Genomic DNA, 23,831 nt, shown 5'->3' on the forward strand with positions numbered 1-23,831 from the left:
AAAAAAAACTAGTACAAAGTTCAAAATGTAGGATATGTATATTTCATTATTATTTTGAGGCTGAGTGTACTAACCTTTATGATAGCTTACAGCTATGGAAATACTGCAGCTATGAGTTCTTTAATAAAATCTCTCCCCAAATGTAGCAAATCCTCCTCTAATTTTCTCCATTGTACTTCTCTCCCATCCCCCCTCCCTAGAAAAAGCAACAACAACATAGCAAACAAGTATTGTACATTAAAGTCACAGATGACACTGCTCACGGAACAACAGAAGTTTGCACGCAACTCCGTGGAATGATACAAAAGGAGAATCTGGGTGACATCAAAAGATCCTTCCAGCCAGTGTCTGCTGATGTGACAGATAACTCAAACCAAGCAACAGGTCTTCATGTTAGTCCTATAGTTTAGCTAAGGTGTACCTTGGCCGAGCTCAACAGGCAGGTTTCAAAAAAGCCTAAGCAGACATGGCAGGAGCTAGGGATACCAAGGGTTGCATGGAAAGGGCTGGAAATAGAGCTGGGGTGGTGGTGGTGGTGGTTGGAGTGGGTGCAGTGAAGCTAGGGACATTTCACAGGTTAGTATATTAAGCATGCAAATCATGTGCAAACTCATTCTCGAATTGCTCAATTAGCTCACGCACTCATGATTCATCTTTAATGTGAGTTCTGTACACTTAAAGCAGAACTAAAAGCCAAATGCTGATCCATTCAGATGTTTTCATCATCCACAGAAGTTGTGGCAGCCATTTTGGAAATAACAAGCCCCAGCGCACACACGCCCTCCATTTGGAAATCACTGAGATCTCTTATTTGATAACCACTAGAAGATATGAGTGGTGCATCCATTCACTTGTTTACACAGCAATCATCTGCTCTCCTACGACTCTGCTTTGTCCAAAAATCACCAGCCACACGTTTTGAACCCGGAGCAATGTGATAGGGATCCCCCAGATGCTCTGGGGCAAGGTAATTCTAGGAGTGGGATATAATCCTTACTTTGTTTTCTTTGTGGCCTTGAAACGCTGCTCCTGTCTAAATATTTTTAAATTCCCTACAGTGACTGAATCGACCTTTCTGGAAATAGACTCTGAGTTTTGTCATATTTAGCACTACTTCCAGAAATTCACTTTCAGAGGGAAAAGTGTTCTTAGGATTAAATTCATAAGAAAATAAATTATTTTTCTTACTGGAAACTCATCAATTTCCTCCCTCATTTAAAAAAAATCTACAAATATTTAGAAGAGTCAACATGTAGATGCTGATTTTTATCTTTGGAATTAATTTAATGGGAATAGAGGGACTCCAATTGGACTTAACATTACATTTTTGTAAAGGATAGGGATGACCTTGGCCCTTGGCTGGGATTCAGCTTTACCTGGTTAACTGCCAGGGAAGACAAAAGTGTTCAGAACAAGGTTGCCTTAAGTCTCAACCCTCCTGGAGGCAGAATTACAGCAGGAATGAGCAATGGAAGAGCTGGTAGAGAGGTTACTACATGGAATTGCAGAAGAGAGTGAAAAATAAATGAGGATTTTTTTTTTGCCTCATACATAAAATAATTTTGAACTGTGAAGTACAGTGTTAGCTCTAGATGAAGAAGATTACATTCCTGTCTATACAATACCAAAATTCCCATAGGCAAACATTTTACATTAAGTTTAATAATTTCCTACTTTAAAAAATGCTAACTAAAATTAATTAAAAAAATCAAACAGACCTAACAAGTCTGTTTGATTAGTGGTTTACAATCAAAGATTTTCTTTAATGAGGAGTAGGTCTAAACTTGGAAACCATTATGCATTAATATTTCATTAGAATAAGAAAATGAAGTAGGAAAAGTTTGGGATAGAATTATGTCCTATTTAATATGATTACTGACACAAAGATTTTTTAGAAGTCTTCTTTAAGTAATTACAGAAGATAAATGAAAATGAATATCTTTAGGCTATTTCTTCAGAGCTTAAAAAACTTAAGAGAAAAATCTTTCCTTTAGGTTAATGTATGTAAGTGATAATGATAATCCAAGAATTTGGTCATGTCTTAAAAGCTCATTTTTTTTTGTTATTTTTTGTATGTGCACCTTAAGGCTTTAAAAAATAAATGCAAGGAAGGACATCAGTTGAAATAGATGGAAACGTACATCATTAACTATCACTTCAAACTCAAATAAAAATTAACCTTCTAATATTAAGAGAAAACAGAATTTGAGATTAGAGTTTTAACTGGAGGGTGGGCTCTGTCTAGGAGGTATTTGCCAATCACCAATCACAAATTCATATTCTAGCTTAGTTTGAAGGATGATAATTTGGCCACATCTAATATAATATCATGAAATGATACATTCTCTTAAACCACCAGCTGCAAAATATAAAAACACGAAGTGAATTTAATTATGACACGTAAAAATATTCACAGAAGTCGATAGGTAGGTTTTTACTGCATGGCAGATGTTTTTTAAATGCAGTTTAAAATATAACACATATAATAATATGTATTATATCTACAGGAGGGAAGCAGCTGCAAGATTTTAGTTCATGTGTACCGGACACCTAAGGTGGGTTCTAGAGCAGATCAGGTCATGCGGCTCTCCCCCCGTAAAAGGGAAACTGAGCGCTCCATATTCCAGAAGCTCTGAGATAAACGGGGAAGCACTGTCCACGTTCTTCTCTTCCTCTACGCAGAGAGGCTTCCTAAGGCTATCAGTGAAAAATTAAAAGCCATGATTATGACTTAGCTTTCTAACATTAGCTGAAAGGTATCATATTTTTCAAGCCTTATTCTTTTCAAAATTTTTAAAAATTAAGATTTAATTGTTTTTTAAAATAGAAGCTTTTAAATCTTTTCTGCTAGGAACTGTTTCCACCTACCTGCCTGTAAATTTAGAACAGAATATTAACAAACATTGTTCTCTATTTCTTCAGAATACTTAATGAAAAGCTAAAATGATTTTAAATGACAATTATTACCTTGAGGTTTCACTTTCATTAATTCTGACAAACTTCAGAGATGGGCTACACAAACACATAAGGTATAAGTGATTGCACTTACTTCCTGTAATTTCTAAGGCTTTGAAGAATACTATATAGGTCTTTATGTTTATAAATATATATACACATTTGGATGTGAACATAAGAGAAGGTCTTCTACAAACAGTCACACACAGGTAAAAGTGGGTGTGGCATTAGTTCTTTCAAAGGGTCTCCAAGAATGAAGAATGCAGGTTTTGCCAAATGCAGTTGGTTCTGCTGAATTTGTTCTTTTGAGGAAGAGCAGAGATGGCCAGTTCTGAACACGTAAAAGCTCGAGTTAGCATTTATGATCACTGAGTCATGACAGCATCGGTACCAGGCAATGTATAGACACCATGGTCCTCAAAAACCAGAAGTCCCATGCACAGAGGACAGATGTGCGTGATATGGCACCCTGAAAGAGATCCTTCGCATGCTACCCAAGAATTCTGCTTGGTGATTCTCAACCAGATATCTCAACCTCTCAGACAGCAGGCCATCCAATGGGAAAAATTTCACAGGATGTGAAGCTAGGATTGGATTTTAAGATATAAAACTTAAAAAAACTAGATTAAAGTGTTTACTTTCCAAATACAAAGGATTTTTTCTCAAGTATGCAAAGGTGAAATGTGCATATTTGAATATTAAGCAGCTCAGAGTAAAATGGGTCACAATTTCGTGCATTTTCCAAGCATCAGTTCAGTATTGTGAAATGGAAAAAAGGCTGAGAATCACCTTGTAGCTATACCAGTGTCCTTTCCGGGCTTTTCTCCTCCCACATTTGCAGCAAATATATACAGAACCTCATGCATATCATACTCAAGTGTTCCTCACAAATAAAGCACACGAACCTTTGCAAATCATTGGACAAAAGGGCTGAACAGCCCATGAACATGGGAAAGTACGAGATGGGGAAGAATGGCACTGATATATACATTTATATATATATATATCAATTTACCCTTTTCCTTTTTCCTGTAAAAGCAAGTTAACAAAGACGCTTGGAATGAAAGCCAAAACTCACATGGTGGGACAGATTTTAACCACAGACTTTAAAACTAAGCATTTTTCTCATTTTAGGACAATGTTTACACATCAACTAAGTCACATGGCACAGCAAATGAAGTATAATAGACAACTTCAAGAGTCACTAGACATTACAAATTTTCTGCATTGCCAGACATAGTACTTCTAGTTAGTAACGACACCCTGCAACACATTACATAGTGCAAGTCCAGGAAGAGAAAATAACCATTTGTAATCTTACATTATGAACCTGATGGATGGCTGAGAAAGGAAATCCAGCGTTCTGATTCGTCCATATCTCACAGACAGACGACTGCTGATATAAACAGAAAACTATCTCATCTTGTCAATATTTAAAACATGATAGCTACCAAGGTAGCACCCAGAAAGTGAAGGAGGAAAACGATAAAATACAAGTATCATATTTCTTAAAAAACAAACAAACAAACACAAAACCCCTCAATGTTTTAGGGTACCCAATGTTTAATGATTGACTTCAAAAATCATTCTTTTGATTAAAAATCATTTTGGCTTAGCTGGGGGAAAAAGACCATTTATGCATTAGTGTTACATCAAGGGAAATTATCAGAAAGTTCACCTCTTAGAAAAAGCAAACTTATCTACTTGGTCTCCTCTTTTTTGGTGCTCGGGATTAAACCCAAGGCCTTGTACATGGTAGGCAAGTGCTCTACCACTGAATTATACATCCCAGCCCAAAAATGTGTTTTCACAAACTAACCAACACCTCCTCTCAGGAATTACAGCAGAAACACCAAAGGCCTGACCTTTTCAGAGCTTTTTTTTTTTCCTGAATGCTGTCATTCTATGAGACAGTGTGAAACTGAATTACAGTAAGTGGCAGAGAAAAACAATACTCTTCTCTCTTCATGTTATTGTTATTTTCAGAGGATAAATACCTTCATCGAATTCAAGAAATCTTTAGAACAGGTCAAACTTTAATTTTCTTATCTTCGGTGACCAAGAACAAGCAATACAATAAAATGACTTTCCTGATACAGTGATGGCTCCACTTGGTAAACCTAGAAGATAATTAAGTCTCCAGGGTTCTCAAGGGCAAAACTCTGTCCAGCAGTGCCAGTTTGCCTCACTGCAGTGGGTGGGGGTGGGGGTGTGGGTGTGGGTGGTGCAGTGGCAGACAGAGGCAGGAGAGAGAGAGAGACTGGGGTCAGGGAGGCTCAGCTCTGTTACTTGAACAGAAACTTGTAGGAACAGCAGTTTTGAGTCTAATGAATCAGTTCTTTACCACATCGTTTACAATCTAAGGCAATAATGTTTGCTCAGAACCAAAGCCAAACTAAGCAACACCTCCTCTCAGGAATTACAGCAGAAACACCAAAGGCCTGACTTTTTCAGAGTTTTTTTTTTTTCCCAAATGCTGTCATTCTACAAGACAGTGTGAAACTGAATTACAGTAAGTGGCAGAGTGGCTAAACCTACTCAGAAAGCATTGTCAGCAACCCCAGAATTCACCTGCCAACCTTATGAGGATCACTGCAGGAAGGAGATACACACAGATCCACAGTATGGCTTAGAAACCCAGTAAAGAGCAGTATCAGCAGCAAATAAACTGGAAAAGAAAACTTGTCTCTGGCTGAGAGCTTCCCCAACCACCATCCTCACAGAAATGCTCACCAGAAGTCTAGCATCTCTCTCCAGTGACAACAGAGTCTCCACACATACCTCTACCTTTGGACAGCTTGTTGGAGACAGACTGTCAGATACCTGACACCCTGTAAAGCAGTCAGATCCCCAGGGTCTAACCAAAATGCACCTGTGATCATTGCGTCCCACTTAAACCTGCTCTGCTATTCTTGGCTCTCTCTCTAAACTTCATGCCATTTTTTCCACAGGGGGGTCTCCCTCTTCCTACCTTCCAAAAATTAATTCTCTAGCAAGCCAAATCTTGGGCTCATTAACCCCATACATTCTTGTCATTTCATTTTACTGTCATCCCTGGGTACCTGTGGGAGCAGGGTTCCAGGAATCCCTGGTGGTACCAAGATCCAAGAGTGTGCAAGTCCTTTCTATAAAATGTAACATACATCCATCCTCTCACATACTTACTCTCTAGATTACTTATAATATCTAATACAATATAAATGCTATATGACTATTACACTGGATTGTTTAGGAAAGAATGACAAGACAAATAGTGTATACATATTCAGTATTTTTTTCAAATATATTTATCTGCAGTTGGTTGAATCTACAGATGCACAAAACTCAAGGACACAGATGGCTCTTGTACTAAATGTGGGCTTAGTTGGTTTACCAGCTCTATTGGCACCGAATGTACTTCTAGGATACCTTCAGCCCTTTTAGCCCTCTTGCCCATATACCTGATCTAATTCTTCTACACAAATCACAGCTTCTACCACTTTCACATATTTCTAGTATCAGTAGTAACCCACAGACCACTGGTCACCTGACAGATGAAGACCTCAACATTCAGAGGTTAAGTGGCTTGCTTAGGCCACACAGGGGAATGACACAGGTGTCAGATTCTGGAATGACTAGGAAAAAGTACAATCTGGTAGAGATTTCACCAGAAGGTAGAGGGGAGCTCCAGAGACAGGGAGCTTGTTTGAGCCTGAAACAAGTATATGGAAATGTAACTCCTTCATGGAAGAGTCTCAACTCCACAGATGTCCAGACACATAAAGCTTTTACTGTTTTCCAATTACTAAACTTCCAAATGGGCCATGCCAGTCTCTGCCCTAATGGGCACCAGGCCACTTGATATTTGGGCAGACTTCATAGCTTGCTGGTCACTTGGAGTCACGTAGAATCAATTTTGTGTAAAACCTCATGCAATGCAGGATTCTAACTTCCCCCTCTGTCATTATGGGCTAGTCTTGGGGCCTATGACATGAGTTGGCTGAAAACGGCGTGGCTGTACTTTGTCTTCTTCTAGGACAAGTGAGGGGTGGGGCAGATCAATTTTTCTGAGGATGTCCCCCACCCCCAAGCTTTACCTCCTTCCTGTATTTAGTAGGGAGGAGAGCATGGGCAGACAGGGCCATTTTCTTGTCTGGCTATGGCTGAACTCTCTCTGACAGTTGTCACTGTTTTTCAGCAAACATTAATGTGATACAGGGGAGGTGTAAGCCACACCAGCTTCCTGCTTTATCCATGTGACTCACATGCCATATACATATCCTTGTCATGCAGAATGGTAGAAGGGCAGAAAGTTTGACCAACCAAATGTCCTCTCTGCCAGGACATTTCTAAGTCTCTCTTCTTAGGCTGGGTGGGTGCTAGGTGTATCTAACCATGGAAAGAGATGCCAGTTTCACCTCCTGGCCTGCATTCCCAATCTGGTTGCACGTTCCCTGTGGACCCCTGGTCACTAGGCTGGGAGAGTGTAGGGACACACTGCTCCCTTTCCCATGGAAAGGGAAGAAAAGCCTCGGTCCTTTCCTCAGGGACTCAGAAAATTCTCTGCCCTCCTCTGACACCAACTGATCCTTTCTGCTTATAGACTGGTGCCGACTGTGGCAGGGCAGGATTCACCACCTCTTAGTAAACCCTGCACAGGTGTCTGGCTCTGTACTGGCAGCTTTCTCTTTAGAGTGTGCGGTACTTAGTGCCTACAGGACAGTTCCCACTTAGCATTCCACTACACAAAGCTATCTTCTGACAGTCACAAAGTTACCAGAATTAAGGAAGGAAGAGAGAATCCAGTGCCATATTTAATTTATTTTACAAAGTTCATTAGCTTGCTGAATGGAAAAAAACCTTACCTCTAGTGACAGACACTGAAGAGAGTTCATGTGTGCATTCTATGCATTTGAAGAGGTTATATTTATGAGCTATGCCATAAAATGCCGAAGAAGTAAAACCTCTATATTTCTAATAGTTGTGTGAATCAACACAAATGCTAAAAGGTTAAATTTTAAGAGTTGCACATACAGGCAACTCTTTAGTTGCTTTTTTAGTTATGAAGATTGTTTTTTTAAAAAGTGGATACATTCCAGATACCCCAGTCATTTTGTTGGCAGTAGATAATTTACCAGGTTCAAGAAGCAGCAAGTTCAGGTGGATGAGCTGTAACTGGTGTATTCCTGAGATGAGAAGGCTCTTCTCCTAGACTCAGGGCTATGAGGCTGGCTGCTGGAACAATGTTAAGTACAGGACAGTTTCTGCAGCAAAAATTCATTATATTTATGAAGATACTACTTCAGGGGTCAACATGCATTGAGTTTTGAAAAGTTTTGAGAAAGAAAATAGAATGCTAGTAATAAAATTTCACCTAGGGTCTACATTTCTAGAGAAGCAGTGATTTAAATCTAAGTTTTAATTAAGCTTTAGAATGTCTTCATTTGCAAAGAAGAAGAATAGTTCCTGACCTACTTCTTTACCAGGTTGTTGCATCATTCAGTTAGGCTTTAGGAGAGAAGGAGCTTTTTTGGAGCTAAACTTCCAGGGCCTGGAACACAGCAGGCCCTCAAACATATTTACTGAATGAATGGAATCTTATAATCTATTTTGAAGTCCTTCGCAAATGGTAAAGCACTACACAAACATTAGTCACTGTTGTTATTCCTTATCATTTGTAATTGGGCTACTTCATAGTTGCCACTTGTGCTTTTAGTAAACTGTGTCACTGTCAACACACTGCTGGTAAAATATACCAGAAATTAACCTTGCAGATTTGTTAGAAGAGTCCTCATTACTCCTGATTAAAGGCTGACAAAGGGCTGTCAACTTTGCTGAAGAGAGAAGGAACATTTGTCATTAGCACACCTCTCTGTCAGAGGTGCTTGTAGAAAGCATGGAAATAATTCTGAAAAAAGAATGTTAATCACTCCTTTGCAACTTCATTTGTTTATTAGTAATCTCTTAATCCCTTTCCCACATATAATGCAAAGGCTAATTTGGTTTATCTGAACCTGAATTACTATGAAATCCAAACAAATGGGGGTTAAGTAAAGATGTAACAGTCTTAGAACTGCAGTATTATCAATAATTCAATGCTTACTTCTTTGATAATGCAATCAACACCCATTTGAATCTTTAGTTCAGACCTCTCCCTTGACTCTGGAAGTGTTTTCTTAAAGTACAATGCACATCTCACTCTTGTTATCATCTTGTACCTCAGGTTACCATGACTTCAGTTCAGCAAATACAACACAAATGCATTCAAATCTAATCACAAAATAAAAAGAATATTACCAGTCTCCAAAGTTTCCTCCTAGAGATGGACTGCAATAGTCTCAAAAAAGTGCTGCAACATCTTCCATTCAAAAGCAAACAAACTTCTTACTTAATTAAAAAAAAATTTATTATAATATATTCATTGTACAGGGGGGATTCATTGTATTAATTTCCAACAGCCTTACATTGTACACTTAAAAAGATTTCTTGGGCGGGTGCTGGGGTTTGAACTCAGGGCCTCATGTTGGTAGGCAGGTGCCCTACTGCTTGGACCATTCTGCCAACCCAACCCTGTCCATTTCTTAGCCTCTCTTTCTAGTTTCTGTTATCCAACCATCACTGGAGCATCAGTTCTGGATCCTTTTAATCCACCTTGGCTACAGTAGGTAGACTTGCCCATTGCTGACTTTCAAGTCTGTTTCTCCAGCCCAGACTTCTTGTGAGCTCTGTATTTGGACACCTAGCTGCCTGTTGACATCTTCACTTGGACGCTAAATGGGCATCTCAGCGAAGCTCCTGATTACCTCACCTCCCCATAATCATTCTTACATGGACAACCTTTCTCAGTCCTTTCTCTCATGTTCACATTTCATCCAGCAGCAAACCTAGTGCGTCTACTCACCCTCTACCACTACCTGGTCTAAGCTACCACCTCTTAGAATTGCGGAATTATCTGGATTATTCCATTAGCTCTCTAGCTGGTCTTTTGCTTCCACCCTTGGCCCCTTAGTAGTATTTCTTAATACAAGAGCCAAAATGACTCATTGAAAATGAAAGCCAGACTATGCCACGAATCACCATTTAACTTAGAAGAAAATTCAAATCTTCCCGGTGACCAGCAAGGTTCTCATCCTCTGGCCCCCACGCTGTCATGCTCTTCCCTCTCATAGCTCACTCTCCTCTCATCGCTCACTCTGTTCTGAATGGACACACAGACTTGCTTTAAAGGATCTGCCTTTGTTCCACCTTCTGCCAGAGACATTCTTCCTCCAGATACTGTAGGGCTAACTCCCTCCTGACCTGCAGATTCAACTCTGACATCTTCTCAGAGAAGCCTTCCCTGAGCATCTTATATCCAAATCAAGGTTATGCTTTCCACACTGTCAAATGATTGTTCTTTTAAGCAGAGGTTTAATGTTTGAAAAAAAAAAATTTAGAGCGTAAGTACTTATCTCCTTGACACCCTGACATTCATCTCAAAATACCTACGGGTCATCGATTGCATACCAGCATGAGTCGCTGAGTAGTAGGGATCAGCTCTGCTTTTCATCATCAGTATAGAATGGGAATTATTATAGATACAGTCCTTTCTCCATTGTCAGAGCCAGTAGTAAACTGGGGTTGAGAGTTTGATGGTGGGTCTCCAAGTGGAGCAGGCTGATGACAGCTCCATCCATTCTGCCATACCAATTAGGCTCTGCAAACCTTCTGGGAGTCTGTGGATGTTGTATAGCTACTTTAATAAGGAAAATTTTATGAATAGAGCCCTCCAGTCAGATTTCATCAGACATGAAATTTTCTGCCTTGTTCTAGTTCTGAAAAAAAAAAAAAGGACTTTTACTCTGTTTCTCTCTTATTTGTCATAATACTTTCACTCTTCAGGGTGTTCAGAAATTGACCAGAAAGAACTCAACAAGAAATACGAAAGCTTCAGAGTGAAAGCTAAAGGAATAATGAAGTCCATTCCTTCTCTTGGATGTCAGTGCTTCTAAAATAAAACAAAAACAGACTTGAAGAGCAAACAAAATAGCTTCAAAGGCAGAAGAAAAAGGGGCTCTCCAATAAAGGCACCTAGGCCAGTAGCCAGGGAACTCAGCAGCTCCTTGAGCACGGGCTTAGATGAAATGAGTTCTGTCAAAAGGTGGAGTCAAACAAACTCAGTGCATGGAGCAATAGTGCACCCATCACTTCATATGCAGCCTTACTTTCAGCAACGATGGTCCCGTAGCTGCTTCTTCATGGGCACTAACTGAACCCTGCCTGGAAATCAGAAAATTAGAACCTTTTGTATTTTCTGAGTTAACCAGAGCCTGCAAGTTAATGTCTGATCACTTCCTCTGTCCCACTGATGTAGACAGAAGGCTGACTCTCCTTCTTTCCTTTAATGGAAGTTTTGAAATTAACCCTTGGCCTTCTAACCACTATGTGTGATTTGACTCTTCTCTTCAACTGTCAACTTCTCAAATTCAGTGTCAGTATATTTCTATTTATAAAGAGTGAAAGAAAGAAATGAATGCACCTCACCCTTTTTATAAAAGGCTGAAGAAGATGACACTTCCTGTCCTTTTCCCACCTTTCTGAAGAGTAGTCCTTCCAAAAAAATTCATGATCATGACCTTCTCCTGTGTCTATGGGGAAGATTCTTGGATACTTTAGTAAACATACTTGAAGGGAAAAGCCAGGCCAACAGTTGTTTCCTCAACAACTTCTACCTATGTGCCCCACTATGGCTGGTGCCAGCATCAATCAACTTACCAAAAGTGGGAGAAAGTATACAGCATGTTTGATCCCATCCTAAATCTACAGGAATATAAACCCTGCAACTGCTGGCTCAGGTTTAAGCCTGAGTCCTTCCCCTCCCCCTCCATTCTCCCTCTTTTCCCCTCCCCTTCCTCATTAACTCTGATCTGGTTCTAAGACCACATAAAGAAAGCCCTCAGCTGCCAAAGTAGGAGAGAACTATACTTATGTATTCCTGTTACCCATTTGTAGAGATAATCTATGACCTACATTCCTTCATATGACAGTTATAGCCCTCAATGGCGTTACACAATTATTTATGAAATAATGTCACAGGAGAAAAAAAATAGAACAGAGGGGATAAAAGAAAGTTGTCTGTACACTCTAGATCTCACTGTACAGCTCACCAGTTCTCTCAGTGTGGCAGGGAATTTAAGACAATTGGGATCATGCTATTTATAATGACAGGGACTATTTAACTTGGTCTGTCTCAAAGTTTGGATGCCATTGCTACCGACACAAATATGTTTCAGGACCAGTTAAAAACAGAAATATTAATAACTTACTCAGAAAAGCAGCAATCAGCTCTTTATCAACATGAATTGCTACAAAGAAACTAGATTTTGTAAAGTAATTTTTTTTGCCTTTAAAATATACACTGTGCTCCTTTCTTGCAAACTGATGCTGTCATTTTCTTTACTTAAACCCATTTATTAACTATATGTTCCAACATTTGTTTCTTGCTTCTGGTTAAAAAGAGGCAATGAACAAAGCTATTCATTTAGTGATGTTTTTTGAGACCCCACTATTTCCTCATTTTATCCTTATGAAAAATATGAAGAAACAAGGTCTAGCTGAACAATCATTTTGAATGATGCCAACTTAAGAAATCGCTGGTAGAAAGCTACAGTTTCCCTTCAATTTCACTTTGTGCATGATTCATTCCATGCATCAGAGGACTACTTAAAAGGTATGCTTTATTAAGGGTAAGCTTTTAAAATTAGTACAGTACACAGCTGGGAAGGATCACCAATATAATGAGTGACAACCAAGTTCTAAAATGATCTTTATAGTGTAGGATTACTGGATAAACAACTTGATAAAGCTATTTTATCTGAAAAGGAATAACGTAAAGGTAAAATCCAGCATTGTTGGAGGCACTGTTGATCGAGTGAGGGAAATTTTCATGAAGAAAAGCTCAGTAAGAATTAATAATATGTTAGTGTTGTTCAAAATGAACATCACCAAAGCAGGTGTACCCAGAGCGGGGAACCAGGATGCTGTGAAGTTCACATCCCCTTTATCAGAATGAGATCAGCAAAGAACTGGATGTATTTAATACAGAGAGGAGAAGGTATCAAATTGTCTTTAGTCTTAAAGAACTATTCTCTGCAAAAGGAAGCAGGTTTATTCCTTGTTGTTTCAGAAGGGTGCATTAACTATGTAGGAGTTTAGAGAAGCTTATTTCAACTCAAGAGAAGGCATAAGTTGTATCAGGTAGGATGTTTGCGATGACAGGATTGCCTCACAAGGACGGAGTCAGCTTTCAGTGACAACATGAAACAGGAACTTGTAGCTGCCTGTTGAGGATGTATTAAGAAGGTGTGTGCACAAGGGAGGGGTAAGGATAGGTAAGACACCTAAAAAATTAGCTAGCATTTGTTGCCCTTAACGCAGAGAAACTAAAGCAGATACCTTAAAGCAACTGAGGCCAATAGGAAAAGGGGACCAGGAACTAGAGAAAAGGTGAGATCAAAAAGAATTAACCTAGAAGGTAACACCCACACACAGGAAATCAATGTGAGTCAACTCCCTGTGTAGCTATCCTTATCTCAACCAGCAAAAACCCTTGTTCCTTCCTATTATTGCTTATACTGTCTCTACAACAAAATTAGAAATAAGGGCAAAATAGTTTCTGCTGGGTATTGAGGGGGGGAGAGGGAGGGGGCGGAGTGGGTGGTAAGGGAGGGGGTGGGGGCAGGGGGGAGAAATGAACCAAGCCTTGTATGCACATATGAATAATAAAAGAAAAATGAAAAAAACAAAAAAATAAAACAAAACAAAAAAAGAAGGTGTGTGCATCAACTAAGAGACAGGACTCACGTGTTTTCTTACCCTTTTCTATCCCCAAATTTTCTGCTTTCCTTTAACAGAAGTCCATAATCATCTAGCCATTAATGCATATAGAGAAATGCAAATTACTATAAATTTTGTGAGTCTGTATTTTGCATTAGAGAACCATACAGAAAGAAAGTCACTTAATTTCACAATTTTTTTTTTTTTTGCAGCTACTAGGGTTTGAACTCATGGCTTCATGCTTACCAGGCAGGTGCTCTATCACTTGAACCACTTCCCTAGCCCTCACAATGGTTTACATGAAGAAATGATTTGTAATTTTTGACTTTTAAAGAATGAAACATTAGATGTCAAGAGCAAAGAATCTTCTTTAAATATAGTGTTTATTCATGCTACCTTAGAGGTTCAATTTTCTACTAACCTTGCATTTACATAAGGTCTTGGATATTATTAATATAAAAATTTTAAGGGACTCAAGACATTATATTGGAGTCTTTTGGGGGTTTTAGAGTTTCTAGAATGTATCACATCTGGTGGTACTAGTTTGTAGAGGGTACACAGTGGCTCAAGTGCAAGCTGGGATGTAGAGTGCCTGGGTTTGACTCTTGACCCTAACCCTGATGACCTTGCCTGGCAAGCAACATCAACTCTCCATGCCTCAGTTCCCTCATTATAAAGTTACATTAGTCAGTGCAGGGTATGACACTGATGACCAGGAACCACCAGAGTTATGCTAGGTAGGTGATGTGCTCCTGTGTCAGGCAGTTTATTTCCCTGAAAGACTTGAGACCGTCCTCGTTTGTGTTCAATCTGTTATGTCCTAGAGTCCTATAGCTTTATGACGCCTGGAACCTTATGAAAACTATCTGGTCAAGAAATATTCACAAAGTGCTTGTTATTGGCAAATAAAAGAATGAATAAGGAAATGTCAGGCTTTTCCTCTACACAGTGAATATAAGTCTATGCCAAATGAGAATGTAGCTTATGTGTGTGTGTCTGTGTGTGGTGTTGGGGACCAAACCTGAGGCTTGATGCATGCTAGGCAAGCATTCTACTACTGAGCTATATCCCCAGGCCCACTTACTTAAAAAATAAAATATGATTATGCATTTTGAAATTTATTATTTCATAAAGATACTTGACATTGTAAAAGTATGGATATTAATCATAAATCCTTTTCTAAAGAGCTTCAATGCTATCTAGCTTATGATATGGATAGGAACTTCTTAAACAGTATTGGCATTTGTAAGAACTGTTGTTTCCACATCATTGGAGAGAACAGTTTGGGCTCACAGGCTGGAAAATAGAAACAGTTTTATAAAACATAGCTGTAATTGAAAAAGCGTAATATAGAAGGCAGCTAAAAATTATTTCAGAATGGTATTAATAATTTCTAAAACAACCTATACAAATGTATAGCTTCAGAGTTTGTAAAATATCTTGACAAATACACTTTATTTGTATATCATAACAATGACACGAGCTAGGCATTTAAGAAGAGAGAACTCAGGGTTGGAGGAGGTAAGGAGCTAAGGGGGCTATTGTGACACCAGAGATGGGATTTTTTTTTTTTTTGGGTGGTACTAGGGTTTGAATTCAGGGCTTCATGCTTGCTAGGCAGGAGCTCTACTGCTTGAACCAGTAAATCTGATTCCAGCAAATCTGACATTCTAAAAAGCCCATCAAATTAAATGTGAAAAAATGAAATCAATACCCATGTGACAGAAAAAAATTTCTATTAGACATTGTCAGAATTAGAAAGTCAAAATGATTTTATTCAGTTGCTCACAACTGCTATTTCTGTTTGCTTAGAAACCAGTCCCACTTCTGGTAACAGCAACCTGACTGTCCATGGGTAGAGCTCCCTCCCCACCACATCTCTCTCCCTCCACCTCTCTCTCCATCTCTCTCTCTCTCTCTCTCTCTCTCTCTCTCTCTCTCACACACACACACACACACACACACACACAAACCACACACACACACATACCACACCTTTGTGATTACTTCAGAGATGGACAATTGATTCAAACCAGGCTGACCAGAATAGATAGGACTCAATTCCAGGACTTTTTTGGGGGGGAGGGATGGGGAGGAGTATTCTTGGAATTCTCTTTCTTGTAGGTTCCAGCTTAAGAGGAATTGGACTTGAAACTTCTGACATGTAGAGGAAGCCTGCTAGGGAAAATAGCCAACACAGAGGAGGAGGGCAGAGCAGAGACATGGAAAGCCAGAGAGCAAGGCAGCATTGGAGCACCTGGTTCCAAGACCACATGGACTTTGTAGTAAAGTGACTCAAATACATGCCCTTTCTGCTTAAGCCATCTTGAGGTGGATTATTGTTGCTCACAGACAACCAGAAGAATCTTTACTGTTATATTACTTCAGTTATATACCAACAGAACTGAGACAGGAACTGCACAATCAGCCCATTTCCTCTAGACATTAAAAGCCCTTTTCTTTATTTTTAACACTGGAAAAAGAAAAGGAAGAGGGAGAAAGAGAATAAGATAATTCTACCCTTTAAAATTTAGCAAGGTCAGATTATAATAGCCAAAATTCTGACCTGTGGACTCAAGAACTAGAGTGAATATAATGAGGAACATTCCAAAAATTTAACAAGTGGAAAAACAGCCTGGTTTGCCTCTTTGAGAACAAGCTGCTCAATGTCAGCAAGCCTAAGGCACTACTAAAAGATCACAAGGTCAGTTCTACTGAAATAGAGTTTTCATATATTGTCACATTTTTTATTTATTCAGTTGAAAATAGAATCTTTTCTATTGATTTTTTTATTTTATCCATGGTATGCTTTTAATTGGCAACCAGTCTCCTTGGTTAAGCACCAGCACACAGCAGGAAGGTGGAGACCTTAGAGCTTCTTTAGCAAAATGACTGGAAGTGTTTGGGTCTGAAGGTGGGGGAGGGGAGCATCTGTCAGGACAAACTCTGGCAATCTCATTTGCCTCCTTGATGGACTTGACAGAGAATGAAAGAATCCAGACTTGTAAGTTGAGTATCAAAACCTAAAAGGAAGCCATCTTGTCCCATTTCTTCTAATTATTTTCAGACTGACATATAGAATATATGAGACATTACTCATATTAGAACTTCTAACCTCAAAGTCATCATAGGCAGAGGAAGGTATATTTTGAGAACAGGCAATTAATTGACTACATTACTAAACAAAAAATAAAGTGCACAACACTTCATGTTCAAATTCCAAGTGTAAAAGCTTTTGCTTGGTGTGATGCTTCTGTTAGTAGGTGGCTGTTGGCCTAGAGTTCTTGGCTTGAAATGGGGCATAGATACTATCAACATCTCCAATTATCTCTGAAGCTGGGGTGTTGCTTGTCAACTTGACAAGCTGTCAAGCTGGAAGCTCCTGATGGAAGAGCCTACTGAGTTTATTCTTAACCTTCCTTCTTGGTTATATATTACCTGTCTATGCTTAAGTATTAGGAGTTGCTCTTTAGACCTGCATGGAAGAAGATTTTTGAAATTATGGACAGACTGAGCATTCCCAAGTAGAGGCTATGTGATAAAAAATCAAAATTAAAAACTAATCACTGCCAGTAGGAGAAGGGGACCAGGAACTAGAGAAAAGGTTAGTTCAAGAAGAATTAACTTAGAAGGTAACACACATGCACAAGAAATCAATGAGAGTCAACTCCCTGTATAGCTATCCTTATCTCAACTAGCAAAAACCCTTGTTCCTTCCTATTATTGCTTATACTCTCTCTTCAACAAAATTAGAGATAAGGGCAAAATAGTTTCTGCCGGGTAGCGAGGGGGTAGGGGTGGGGTAAGGGAGGAGGTGGGGGAAGGGGGAAGAAATGACCCAAACATTGTATGCACATATGAATAAAATAAAAATTAGAAAAAAAGAAAAAAAAACTAATCACTAACTTAAGGACATTTAAAATATCTGATGTAGCATAGTAATAAATAAAAAACTATTCTTCCTACATAGTTGTTATTTTCTGAAGGTTCATTCTGTAAATTCACATAATGCTGAAGAAATAGGTAGAATTTCTAGGAAAAACAAGCCTTTTCACTCAGAAATAGAATAGGATAAATTACAATCTTTCTTTGCCAGAGAGGGCTAAAAGTTTGTCTCATGGCTTCTCTATTTCACAGTTTCAAGTACCATGTATTTCACTAAAGTTATAAATTTTATCTAAAAGTCTTCTCCTCACTTAATGTTTTATGTAACTATGTTACAACAGTAACATATTACTACCATAAGATCCTTGGCTACATATTTTTATAACATGAATTGACAGAGAAGGATTCTGCTTGCCTGGCTTTGAGATCATTCTATACAGATCTTCCTGAATCGTGACATGTGCTCCTTTGTAGACTTTGTATTTATGCAACTAAAATAATAACAAGAAATCTTGCAATTGCATTCTCAATATACACTCAAAGCATGGATAACACTGGAGAAAAAAGCCTGATCCTTATAGAATGCTACACTTGCTTTTGGCATTAGCTGGCCCTACAATGAATCAAGGACCTTTGAATTAGGAACTGACAGGAGACAAATCTGAATTTACGGTCATCTCACCTATGTGTCTGTGCATATTCATCTATCCACCCATCTATCCATCCATCGATCCCTCCAGTCAGCACTTTACAGTTTAGACATACTAATGTGATACACACAAACCTGAGGAGCACGTATCAGCCACATTTTAAATAACTTGAAGTTTAAATTCATTTTAAATAAATTGAAGTTCAGAGATGTTACAGATTGGTCAAGGTCACACAGCCAGAAAGAAAGCAACACAAAACTTCAACTGAAGAAGCCATCGAAGAAACAGCTTCCACTATTTGGAAAAACAACCCAGGCAGGAATTTCTTTGTTTATGGGGTAAATCCCACACTGACACACAATGCTTTTTGCAAACACAGGAGGACAGGGTCTCTACTAGAAAGATCAACAAACAATTCCTGTAGTTTCGTATTTAACAAAATGGTGACAACTATGAGTTGATTCATTAAGTTTCTACTAAGCCACTTGTGATTTTTCTCCTCTCTCGCTGTGCCTATGTAAGTGTATCTATTGCAGCATGTGGGAAATTAGTATTTGTTGAATTGTTCTAAAAATGCTTTATATCATTTTAATGCAGAGGCAGCCCACAGGGCATCAGGGGCTATAGAGAAATAAAGGTATAGAGCCCGAGCGTTGCCATTTACTGGCTGTGAGGCAAAGTACTCACCTACCTGAGCTTCCTCACATGTAAATGGGACATTGGGAGGATTGACTCCCAGTGATGAACCTGGCCATAGCAGGGCTTCCATGTAGCTGTTTCTATTTCCCTTCCTTTAGTAATATCAAAAGAATAACTAATAACTAAAGTGCTTTCAAATAAGAAAGTAATTGATCTAGTCATACTTATTAAAAAATACTGTTTAGATCAAGAAATATTAGACTTTCAACTGACTTAACTCTTTAACGATTTAGAAACAATAGAAAAAAGCCATTAGAGTATCTCACATATTACCTCAGGCAATATTGTTGGGATTTTTGTGTTGTTTTGATTTCAATGACAGCATTCAAAACACAAAAATTTCTACATTACGGATTTTCTTCACTAATATTTAAGCTGGAGATATGTATTTGCAAAGATAGGCATTTTTCTCATTGTTGAGGAGTCTTTCTTTTTGAAAATACATGTATTATTTCTTTTTTCCATATTTATTTTGGTAAATGGAAGCCTTCTATAAAATGGTTGCAAGTCATGATAAAAGCGAGAGCACACAAGGGAGAGGTGAGGATAGGTAAGACACCTAAAAAATTAGCTAGCATTTGTTGCCCTTAACGCAGAGAAACTAAAGCAGATACCTTAAAAGCAACTGAGGCCAATAGGAAAAGGGGACCAGGAACTAGAGAAAAGGTGAGATCAAAAAGAATTAACCTAGAAGGTAACACACACACACAGGAAATCAATGCGAGTCAACTCCCTGTATAGCTATCATTATCTTAACCAGCAAAAACCTTTGTTCCTTCCTATTATGGCTTATACTCTCTCTACAACAAAATTAGAAATAAGGGCAAAATAGTTTCTGCTGGGTATTGAGGGGGTAGGGGGAAGAGGGAGGGGGCGGAGTGGGTGGTAAGGGAGGGGGTGGGGGCAGGGGGGAGAAATGACCCAAGCCTTGTATGCACATATGAATAATAAAATTAAAAAAAATGGCTGCAAGTTTCAGCATTTGGAAACTCTTCTTTCTTTTCTTCTAAGCCTGGAGAATGTGGCTTCTAAACCTCATTAATTCCACCATTCTCCTTTATTCATTGTAAGAGTACTTTTACTTCTCCTAAGTATCATCCAAGAAAACTTCTAAGGATTGCAATTAGGTCCTAAATAGTGGAAATATTTTCCTCCTTCTGGTGTATTTCCCAAAATTTCCATTTACTATCTTATCTCTGCAGAACTCAGAATTAAACGCTGATCTGCCATGTGTTATATGCACATCAGTAGTGTGTAGGATACCTTGTTTGTGCTGAAAGAAGATAAAACAGATGTCAAAATACTTTTGAAATTTAAAAGCACTATGCACATTAAGGTATAATTATGCAAGTGTGAGTGTGACATTTATTTATTGGGGTAGGGAAATGGGGAAGCATTTCAGAACTTTTGGACTAATGAATCTAATTTAGAATTATAGGCCAGAGAGGCTACGTTTTAGCATGGTAGGAAACCCATTGTTTAGATGTGTTTACATCATTACATGTAGTGGTTTAGAAAACACTATTAGTGCTGAACACAATTTTGTTTCTCACATATTCATTAAGGACAATTAGATGCCAGAATATTGCTCATATCAGAATAAAAGCAAATAGCCACAATATTTACAAATCTCCTGTATTCCAAGACAGGTATTTTAAATACTGGTTCAAATTAAAACAAGCAATTAAATATCACTCTAGTGCTATATTTTAAAGGTTTGTTAACAAATTGATCTCAATTTAACTTTCAACCTTGGTTCTCTCATTTAAGCAAAGCACCCTCAGCCATCTGTTGGGTGGACCTTAAGATGCCAAAACCCCTATGAATTATTGCAGTCTCCAAGAACTTAAGATTTCTGGCCTAGGGCTAGAATTCCAAATCATTCTAGTGGGGGCTTAGCAGCACAGTGAGAAGTAAAGGGGTTTGTAAGAAAATGAATCCTCCTCTCTTAGTAGGTAAGAAAGAAAGCCTGAAGTGGGGCCTCTGAGTGTTAGTGGGAAACAGACAGGTTAGGCAAGCATTAACCCACCTTCGGTGTGCCTTTTGGGAGAAACCCTTTGGAAAAGAGCCACAGGAACTTCACTCTCAGTTGGAAAGAGGTGTAACAAACTGCTGCCTTATAGGAAGTTTAATTGCTAATTTAAGTCTTTAGGAAGACCCAACTTTATTGGCAGAGAAGAACATGTTCTAGAGAGAATATTTAGATCACTAAAATGCAAATGGATTTCAAAAGCTATTACAGCAAATGATCAAAACCAAAACTGAGGCGGAATAACAAAAGAAAAAAAAGCATCAGTTGAATGTATGAGTGATGGAAAAGTCACCTAAATCAAACTGTTCAACCACAAAATGACCAAGTATTTCATATTTTGACAGGTTAAAGCTTTAGAATGGTTATCGTTCTAAGAGGTGTACATTCATTGCTCTGTGATTTTTGGCCTTTCCAACCTAGGGAATATTCGCAAAACAAAATTTAAAAACACAACATACAGAATTGCAGTCCCAGAATCTTTTTTTTTTTATTGATCAGAATCCTGCAGTGCCAGCTCCTATTTTCTCTGCGGCCAAAGTGCTGTATTGAACTGCAGGATGTTAGAAAGCTTCTAATACTCTCCCGGTTGCTGATGGAGCCTATGTCTCTATCAGTCATTCGATCGTTGTTAGTCAGCCCTAGGAGCTCAATAAGCACACTCATGCAGCTGCTGTGGAACTCACCCTATCCCATCAAGCTGTTATCTCATTCTGCTTTCAACTTTTGGTCCTTTTTTACCTGGCCAGATAAACGTTCACTCCATTTTCTCAAGGCAAGACAATTCCTAAAAGGGATGCAGTTCAGACTAGAGTGACAGGAAAAACATTTGGATTATTCAAAAAGTAGTCCTGCCCCTGCTTAGGATTTTCCAGAAGAAAGTAAGGGAGCAATTTTGTTAGATGACTGCTGAGTGTTCAGACACAAGCAGAAGAGTAATTAATTCCTATATGAGAAAAAATAGCCCTATGTGGAGAAATTTCATAAATTACAGGAGCAGCCAAGATAGGTAATTCTATGACTGAAGTTGACAGTCAATAATAGCTACTGCTCATTAAAGAACCATCCCATCTTAGCCAGAAAAAAAAAAAGTTCACATTAATACATAAAAGTCCACCTGGTTCAAGGTTAAAACAAATGCCATCTCAGAAATGCTGCCAGTAGGTAAACAGATCTACATATGTGATCCACTGATACTAATGAATACCAGGAAAGGAATGAGTAGTTTGGGGGAAGAAGTTTTCATACTTTCTATCTAAAAAAACTTCAGTGAAAACAGCAAAACAGATTTAAAGACAATACCTAAAACAGAGAATGGGATAATTATTTTTGTCTCTCCTACATTTTCCATCTCCCCTCAATAAAAGATTATCCATAATCCCAACATTGCTACTCCCTCAGAACGAATCAGATTGAGAGAGTGGAGAGGAGACACGGTATCTCAGATCCTCGGTCCTCTCTCTCTAAGGCATCTTCAGGCAGATAGCCATGGTTTCCAGAACATTCTCTTTACACTTTTCTTCATCCAGCTGCAGCATAGAATGTTTACCAAAGGCTTCTAAAAACAATCTCACCAAACAGTTGAGAAAAAAATTTAACAACCAAGGCAAAGCAGTTACAGTCAAATTTTCACCTCAAAATTCTCATCTTAGGTGTGTGAGGGAAAGAGAAGACCCTTAGGATACCAGTCTGAACACAGAATGGGGATGAAAGGAGTTGATTCTGCCAATAGGTTTCAATACATCCTTATCTTTGAATCTCTGGGCAAAGCTGTAGAGCTAGCAACTGGCTGAATGTACCCAAAGAACAGTGCCACTGTTTGGCTATGACTGACTGAAGTTTATGAGCAGAGCTCCAATGATAGGCTAGAATGGACATCCATATCAAACAGGAAAGGTCTGACTGTGACAGAGAGCTCTTTTCAATAATTTGTGTCAGGCAGCAGCATCATTTTCAACTATTCAAGGTGACAATGTATGATGATATGCCTAGCTCCAGGAGTATAATCCTCTGCAAACATATAAATTTGGGAGGAAATTAACATTATTACATGGAGTTAATCTCTCCCCTCCCAACTTCTGCCCTGTTATCCAACCAATTTATATTTAAAATCTAGAGTTCTCTTGATTTGATTCAGATAGTTTTATTCCCTTTGGAGCAAACACTTTGTAGGTACAAAATCAGACATAATTTCTTCAGCTGGAATTGATAACAGTATGGGTATACATTTATCTCCCAGAAAGACCTGTACCAGGTTTGTTCAAGAGAGCAGAGAATAAAGGCACTTTATAAAATGGTAAAATTCCAGTTAGGCATGGACAAGAAGCATCTATTGTGAGCTATGGTCCAATATTTAAATGTGTTACCTGATATGGGTGAAAGTCAAACATACCACAGAGGCTTTGAACACCTTACCTGGGCCATCTGCCTCTCCAGTTTTGATCGGGGAATATCATCAAAGTAGTTTTCATTTCTTCTCCTCCTTGCATCGCCCTGCATGATAATGTGAGGAACGTCTAGGGAGCCACCAGTGGTGTAAGTGCTTTGGCTAAGTGATGGAGACAACTGAGGAGGAGTGTGATTACCACTGGGTTCCTGAATGGAAATACATCATGAAATAAATACCATGCTCTCATGGCTAACCTTTGGTTTTCAAATTGTGAAATACTAACAAGATTAACTGGAGTGTTGTTTTTGAATCAACTGCCAAGGAACGAATGACATTCTAACACTTATTCTATTAATGGCCTGGTCAAGTCAATACATCCCTCCCACCAAGTAGTTCAGGTCAAAGGTTTAAAGTATAAAGAATCAAGCTC

General features: G+C 38.7%; 1 protein-coding gene across 19 annotated transcripts in view; it reads right to left on the reverse strand.

Moving 5' to 3' along the window:
• Positions 1-23,831, reverse strand: part of Anks1b (ankyrin repeat and sterile alpha motif domain containing 1B) — a 1,133,346-nt gene that overhangs the window by 49,291 nt on the left and 1,060,224 nt on the right. For 6 of the 19 annotated variants that reach the window (XM_074084189.1, XM_074084194.1, XM_074084195.1 and 3 more), the window contains 2 exons: positions 23,428-23,607; positions 4,277-4,351 (listed from right to left, as the gene is read on the reverse strand). The exons of 3 other annotated variants lie outside the window; for them this stretch is intronic. In XM_074084189.1, coding sequence (XP_073940290.1) covers positions 4,277-4,351; positions 23,428-23,607 — 255 coding nt within the window. The remainder of the gene's footprint in view (positions 1-4,276; positions 4,352-23,427; positions 23,608-23,831) is intronic. 10 more of the 19 variants (XM_074084193.1, XM_074084192.1, XM_074084196.1 and 7 more) reach the window with 5 other exon arrangements.

The sequence above is a fragment of the Castor canadensis genome, chromosome 8, assembly GCF_047511655.1.
Source record: "Castor canadensis chromosome 8, mCasCan1.hap1v2, whole genome shotgun sequence".
Classification (NCBI taxonomy): Eukaryota; Metazoa; Chordata; class Mammalia; order Rodentia; family Castoridae; genus Castor; species Castor canadensis.